At 42.1% G+C, this 7,935-nt stretch overlaps 1 protein-coding gene across 1 annotated transcript in view; it reads right to left on the bottom strand.

Moving 5' to 3' along the window:
- The window catches only part of Vbp1 (VHL binding protein 1), a 42,916-nt gene extending 40,306 nt beyond the window's left edge, over positions 1–2,610 (bottom strand). The window contains exon 1 of the mRNA XM_004648253.3: positions 2,494–2,610. Coding sequence (XP_004648310.1) covers positions 2,494–2,586 — 93 coding nt within the window. The 5' untranslated portion in view covers positions 2,587–2,610. The remainder of the gene's footprint in view (positions 1–2,493) is intronic.
- Positions 2,611–7,935: the final 5,325 nt, after the last annotated feature.

Raw genomic sequence — 7,935 nt, 5'->3', positions numbered from 1 at the left:
ATATATATACATATATGAAAATTACCAGTCATCAGGCTGGGCATGGTGGCATATGCCTGTACTCTCAGCACTCAGGAGACTGAGGCAGGAGGATTTCTGTGAGTTCGAGACCAGCCTGAGCTATAAAGCAATCTCAAGGCCGGCTAGAACTGCATAGTGAGACCCTGTCTCAAAAAGAACAAAAAAGGAAAAAAAATTACCAGTAATTAAAGACATTGCCCATTTGTGTGCCCCAGTCATAAAATGATTCAACATAGTATATGTTGAAATTACTGATGACTTATTTTCAATTCAATAAGTTACACAACAGAAATCATGGTAAGTATGATCACCAGGTTCCCAAGGTGAACCACAAAGGCTTCCTTAAGTATGAGGTAGTTGAAACAAAGTACTGTAAGCCTAAAAGGCAAACAGAACAATCACTTGAAATAAATAAGCAAAAGTTTACTATTTTAAAAAAGTTAATGTGTGCTACCTAGTCCTTAAAGAAAAGCTATTTATTAGATAAGGATCAGGAAATAGATGAAAATATATGGACACTTTCTGTAATACACTGTGCTGTGGGAATATAAAAACACCAAAAGGAGCTGGGGAGATGGCTCAGTGGAATAAGCTCTTCCATGGCAAGTGAAAGGGCCTGAGTTCAATCCCAGTTCCGCAAAAAAAAAAAAAAAAAAAAAAAACCACCAAGAATTTTGTTCTAAAATACAGGTCAGAAAAAAAATAATAAATTCTGGAAAAACTTCAAGGCGGTAATAACTGAACCAGACAGTGAACAATAAAGAATACACCAGATAGATTAATGGTAAAAAAAAAAAAGACAATTCAAGAAATGAAAGAAAAAAAGATTACTGTACCAGTAGAGTTGGGGAAAAGTCCAGGCAAAACTTAACAATTGTGATACACAGCCTGTTACCAGTGAAGAAAATAACATCTATTCAGCACCTACTATACTTGAAAGCTAAAGAAACAGGCTTAAAGTGCCAAAGTCCTACGTTCAAGGCTAAGCAGCAATTGGGAAACAAAGGTAGGTTTCAAACCCTCACCTATGTAGAATTTTATGTTCTCTCTATAATATGGTATCACTGTTAAGTTTGGGAACAAAAATTATGTGAAATTTGGGTTCCTTATGATATTATGTTAGGTAAAGTTTTAAAGCCTAGAAAAAAATAACCCATTAAAATTTTAGGGGGAAAGGCATTGTAAGACTTTATAAAATCTTGAGATAAAGTTTGTTTTCCTGAATTAGACTTCTGAAATCATCTCCAGCTGAGCGCTATGGATGTTGTACTAATTTAGGAGTATACTAACTTATAGTACATATCTGGCATCACCCTAAGACTAGGAGAAATGACAGAAAGGAAGAGAAATGCCTTACTGTCCTCCCAGCAGCAGAGTATGAGAGTAAGTAGAGGCTCTGGAGCTCACAGGTTGCTCTACATCCTCTCCCATCTGCGACTGGTTACTTAAGGGCTCTATTTCTCTTTCATTATGCACAAAACGATAATAACAATAACAGAAACCATCTCCTGGAGTTTTGTAAAATAATTAAGAAAATACCTCACATTCAGCAAATGTTATTTCTTGTTACAATCCGCTGAGATAAATGTAAAGAAATAAATGGCACAGCTTCTCTGACAGAAAACACAGAAGGAAAATTATAAAACTCAATCCAAAAATGCAAATATACAAGAAACTGTGGTCTAAATAAGAAATGGGTTGCTTTAAAGATGTTAGACATGGTTAACAAAAAGATAGAGAACATCCCCTTAGATTTTTATAGTAGCTCGATACAAGAGGAAAGCCATTCAGCGGTTTCTGTCATTCTTTTAATAGCTTCCCAGCCGATAGTTTGATGAGGGGCTGAGGTCCACAGCTTCTACTTGCTTCTCTTTGTTTGATGGCTTGGTCTTCCGATTCTGTGACACCTTTAAACTGCATTCCCCACCTTTGCCCTCAAAATCGAGCACCGCACTCTCTACCACGCTATGCAATCCCCGTACCTAGGGGCAAGCAGGGTTACAGCGTGGTTTTTCTCAAACACCTGATGGCAGCCTTCTGCCTACACCCCAGTCCCACCCGCACGGCACACGCTCGCCGGCCGGCACAACCGACTTTCCTTCGCAACAGAGCCCTCTGCCACTTCCCGCGGAGACATTCGAAGGCCACCTAGTCCCCACGGCCCGTCCTCCACGCGCCCGCCCGGCTTCCCCCAACCCCCGGCTGTGGATGCGACTCTGCCGGCCTCGCGCTCCGCGGATGCCCGCCCCAGCCTGTGGCCTCCGCGCTCCCACGGTCTTTTTCAGGCCGTGTTTCTTCCGGAAGAGCTCTACAGAACTCTGTCGGTACTGAGGAGGAGGGAGAGTGGCCGTGGGCTCCCTACGTGGACCTTAGGCTCAGCTCCTTCCCCTCAACAGTCCAGGCTCTGACGAGGGCCAAAAGGAAACAGTCCTCGGCCTCAAACCAGGATGCCAGGGACGGTGGCACCCTTACCACAAACACAGCCTCAGGAATTCCCAGGTGGAGCCGCCGCCCATTCCCCATAGCCACTTCTCCGGAGCCACAACCGTCCTTGGACGCCGCCATCTTGAGGAAGCAAGCGCGCGAGTAACCGCCTCCTGCGCTGCCAGCTATTAGAGATGAGCGATTGGCTCATTTACAACTAAAGTCCCGCCCCCACCCTGAGTCTGCTCGTTTATTGGTGCCAAACCTACGAGTGCTGATTGGCTACATGCAGGTGAGCGACAAGTGTAGCCGGGACACAGAAGAGAAGCAGGAGATGCAGACAGGACCAATAGAGACTTCTGGGAAAGGGATCCTGGTGGAGGTTTTGTATTTAGGCAGGTCTAAAGCCCTGGGAATAGGGATCACGCGGGTTCCCACCCCGCCCCCAAACAGGTTATACCCTCCAGAATGACCTGCAGTGACGCCATCCCTTATCAGACCCAGGCAAGCCTGGGCGTAAACACCACCCCAGGCCTGATTAGTCCTACTATGCCAGAGAGTTTTACTGGTCCTTGTTTTGTGTCTCTTGTTTGTTTATTTCGTCTTTGTTGGTTGGTTGGTTTGTTGGTTTGTTTTTGGTGTTTTGTTTATTTTGTACAGGGAATTTAACTCAGAACTTTGTGCTTGCCAGGTTGAGTCTCTTTCGAAGTGGGGCCCTTGGCCTGATGATAACGAACTACTCCCATCGCACAGTCCCTTTCCCAAGGCACCTCTTGCATCAAAATCCTCTCAGCCTAGCTCAAAAAACTTAAAACTTCACACAAAATCTTAACTCAGGCCTGACATGGTAGTAGCACATGCCTGTCATCCTAGCACTAGGGAGGCTGAGGCAGGAGGACTGCGGAGAGTTCAAGGCTATCCTGGAATGCACAGCAAACCCTGTTTCAAACAAACAAATCTTAACTGTACATGGGCCCCAACATTGCCTGCTGCCACAACCTTTTAAAAGCAAATGACTTATACAGACCTACATAATATTTAGTACTTTTTCTTTCTTTCTCTTCCTTCCTTCCTTTCTTAGCAGTACAAGGGATAGAGCCCAGGGCCTTCCCACTGAGCTGCATTCTGGGCCTTTTGTCCTGTCTTGAGACAGGCTCTTGCTAAATTGCCCATGTTATGTTCAAACTTGCAGATCTGCCTGAACTTTCCAGAGTTCTGGAATTATAGAGGAGCACCACAGTGCCTGACTTTTGGTCTTTTCTGACCTTTAATCACCCTGTCTGCCTCTGCTTTCACTCAAGTGTTTCCCAGTGAAGCAATGCTTCTACTATGATCTTAAGGGAAAAGTCCATCTCCCTTCTGAGACGCAGTCACCAGACTGTCTCCACAGATGATGATCAGGCACTGACAAATACTTGTCTTTTTTTTTTTTTTTTTTTTTGCAGAACCGGGGATTGAACTTAGGCCCTTGCACTTGCCAGGGAAGCACTTATCCTACTGAGCCATCTCTCCGGCCCGTCTTTATGTATTTTTAAAAGGTTGTGGTCTGCTTAATGTATAAATGAGGGCATAAAAGCTCAGTGAACTGGCATTCCCCTCCTGGCTTCCATGCTCAACCTTGGGGAATAAAGACCTATCAGTCAGCTAAGAGTAAATATCATGTCTGTTCCTGTAGAGAAAAGTAGGTGGAAACCCTATTCATCATCACTGGCCCCCACAACACTTTCCAAGAAGGGAAAAATTATTTTTTAAAATAAGTATGGTTACTAGAGGCAAACATATACACCACTCACACACACTCAGACATTTGGTTTCACTTCAGCAAACCATATCTGTATTAATCACTTAAAATAAAAAAAACTCTACACAAAATTCAAGGAAGCCTTTCCCAACTCATCACTAATACTGATATACAATTTGGTTCTTAGGGCCAGGTTTTTCTGTTTAGTTTTGACCAGTGATGGTGAACCTTGTAGAGACCAAGTGCCCAAAGTGCAACCCAAAATCCACTTATTTATTGCGAAGTGGCCACACTACAGTTAAACCAGAATACTGAGGTTAAAAAAGAAAAAAAGAATACTGAGGGTTTTTGCTTTTTGCGGTACCGGGGATTGAGCTCAGGACCCTGCACTTGCCAGACAAGTGCTTATTATACTGAGCTATCTCCCCGGCCCCCAATACTGAGGTTTTAGTTTAGAAAAAACAATTGTTACCTGATGCTTGGCTGCTGGGGCAACTTGGCTTCAGTGCCAACAGAGAGCTCTGCACACCCACTGGCATGCAAGCCATAGGTTTGCCACTATTGGTTTAGAACAGAAATTTTAACAGCTTACTGCTTACATTTTAGTTCCTTACAAATATAAACAAATAATTTCTATATTACATTGCTGAAGGAACTTCCTTTCTAGGTTTAATTAAAAAGCTATAATGCTGTTTCCTTCTGACTCCTATATTTTCTTCCCTATATGGCAATAACTTTTAAAGAGTGCACTAAGCTTATAAAATCTAAATCAGTTCATTTTCTCATCTGGGAGGGAGAACTTCATCCTGCCAGCTTCAGATCTAGTAATGACCTAAACTTTATCTTCAGATTGCTTTAGTAAAGGCATTTTTTAAATTGGCATTTTTGGGGGCTAGGGATTTAGCTGAGTGACATAGCACTTGCCTGGAAAGCATGAGGTCCTGAGTTTAATGTCCAGTACCAAAAAATAAATAATAAAATTGACTTTTAAAAGATTAAAGCCCTTCATCACGGACACTTTTTTTTTACAGATACTTTAAAACAGAAAACTTAAAACACATACCTCAGGAAATAACTTTTAAATAACATTAAATTCTCACAGAATACTTTTGTTGATTTTTTGCCAAGCATTTGTATCCTTAGCTTATAGTTGCTGTTGATGAACTCATTTTCTGACATGAATGTTGGCTGATATTTTCATTTAGGTTAAGTAATAAGTTTTCTGACAAAGATTTATATCTTAAGGACAGCAAGACGGCTCAATGGCACAGGGCCTGCCTGGCAAGTGCAGGGTCCTGAGTTCGATTCCCCAGTACCGCAAAAGAAAAGAAAAGAAAGATTTAGATCTTGGGGCTGGTGAGATGGCTCAGTGGTCTAAAGCACCTACTTAGAACAAGCTTAGCAAAGCACAGGGACCGCGGTTCAATCCCCAGCACCACATGCCAGCCAGCCCCGCCCCCTGGTGGGCTGAGCTGGCCAGACACACACACAAATAAATAAATTTTTTTAAAAAAAGATTTATATCTTGGTGCTATAGTCATTCATCAATGATATCAATGACTTCTTTTCTGAGCGGCATAATGGTCTTTAAATATCAAAGTATTGCTTCATTTTTTGAGCTATTCACAATGTAATGGCCAAATACATGACCCTCCTTTAAGCTGAATCTACATTTAATAACATTTTCTCCTATTGAGGAACTGGCCATGAACCCCAATTGCTTTGTATGAGGGGTATAGTGAAGGATAAAAAAATTACTAATCCATAAAAGGGGGTCTGGGAGGTCAATGCCTCAGTATGGGCAGAGAGAATGACACTCCATGCTAGCCACCATTTATTGAGCATACACAATAATCTAAGGGCTTACCAGATGACTCAGAGGGTGGTGATTATTTTAAATTGACAAAGATCTAATATTGATGTAATCTTCCCAGAAGGGCCACAGCATCATGAGACCATTAAGGCCATCATCAAGGCCTCCAGGCCCTACCCTCAATTCATAATTTGTGGTTCCTAATATTTCTCCCTTTTTGTTTTTGTGATTGCAGCAGTTTAAAAAAACAGTATATAGGAGCCAGGGAGATGGCTCAGTGGAATAAGCGCTTCCCTGGCAAGCACAAGGGCTTGAATTCGATCCCCAGTTCCACCAAAAAAAAACCAAACAACAACAACAACAACAAAAAAAACCAGTATATAGCCTATGATGGCCATTATAGGAGCAAACATATTCTCAAGAGATTGTGGGAGGCCCTGTCACATCATCAGTGTTTGAGCCTCCTGTGTTGTCTTCTTCAGCTGTCCCCATATCATAGGTCTCATAGGCTGTGTGGAGCTCAGTATTTGATGTATTGGGCTGTCCTCTAGAGTCATTCTCAAGAATGCTCATGCTGGAGGACTACAGGGAAACAGGCTCCACTATGGGGATGCGATATTCCTCTTTCCGTGGTCCAATGGTCACATGTGCCATGAGGGCAGCCACAATGGCATTTGATTGCCTGTTAATACACAAGCATGCCCTTGACCCTGTGTTTTCAACTGCACTGGGTCATTCCACTTTCCTGTTCAAATGTCTGCTCCTACGGGACTGTAATAGTGATTGTAAACCCACTAAATCTTAGATATCTTTATTGATCGAATCTGATATTTTATCATGTCTTCCTAGTTTTAGCTAAAGAATTTAAAGACTTTTGTTGAGCGTTTATTGGTTCGGTTTTAGTTTTTCATTTTTTTCCCATAACAGTGGTTAACAACTAGTATAGCAGGAAATTGCCAGAAGGGTCAGCAATTGGACTTCCTTTTTCTATCTAACTTATTATTATGATCCTGTTTTATATATTTTTTGGTTATACTTTTCTGTTCATGACCAAGTTAAAATGAGACCTGTGGGTGGCCAGATAGCTCATTGAACTAAAGTCCCTGCTTAGGCAGAGTGCAGTGGCCAGGGTTCAATCCCTGGCTTGCCATACCAGCCCCACCCCCATCCCCACCCCCCAGCGCACTGACATGGCAATTGAGACTGAGTGTGGTGGCGTGCACCTGTAAGCCCAGTACTTGGGAGGCTGAAAACAGGAGAATCACTGCGAGTCTAATCTACATAGTGAGACCCTGTATACCCTGTACTAAATACATAAAAAAGAGAGAGACCTGTGTTAATCAAATTATACTCTTGCTGTCTATCAAGATCAGTTGTTTCCTTAGGCATTTTTTAGAGCAATTTATGCTTTCTGTGAAAACATGGGAGACTCCTTCCTCTTAGTGACCCTCCTTTGGCACAATGTACACTTGTTGATTCCTATCCTCTGGCTGGGGTCCAGCAGTCTCCTTGTTCAGGAATTTGGGCGACTCACCAAAGTTGTAGGAATTGTAAAAAAGATTCCCTCATTTCTTGGGATCTTGTTGACCTTGAAGGGCCAGGGCCAAAATACTGGCTGTCCTCTTAGCCCAGTTATCTTTCTAGTTCTGGTCTATAAACTTCAGTTGTTGAACACCCAGAGGGAAAATCAATGACATCAGCAGTGTACTGGGAGCAGTGAGCTTAACTATTATAATTTTATCTGAATATCAAGCACTATGAAATATAAAGTATAGCCAGAGGACTATTAATTTTTATCAATTAAGGATGTACACCCAGAAAGGATGAATACATTTAATACACCATGAGATCAGCAATAATGAATGTTAGCTATATGGAAATCTTTGTCTCTTAATTTAGCTGTGTACCAGGAGCATCCATTAATAAAACATTATTT

This window comes from Octodon degus, unplaced genomic scaffold (genome assembly GCF_000260255.1).
Source record: "Octodon degus isolate 3935 unplaced genomic scaffold, OctDeg1.0 scaffold00373, whole genome shotgun sequence".
NCBI lineage: Eukaryota > Metazoa > Chordata > Mammalia > Rodentia > Octodontidae > Octodon > Octodon degus.
The sequence above is the reverse complement of the archived record's forward strand: the minus strand, read 5'-3'. Positions and strand labels throughout refer to the sequence as shown.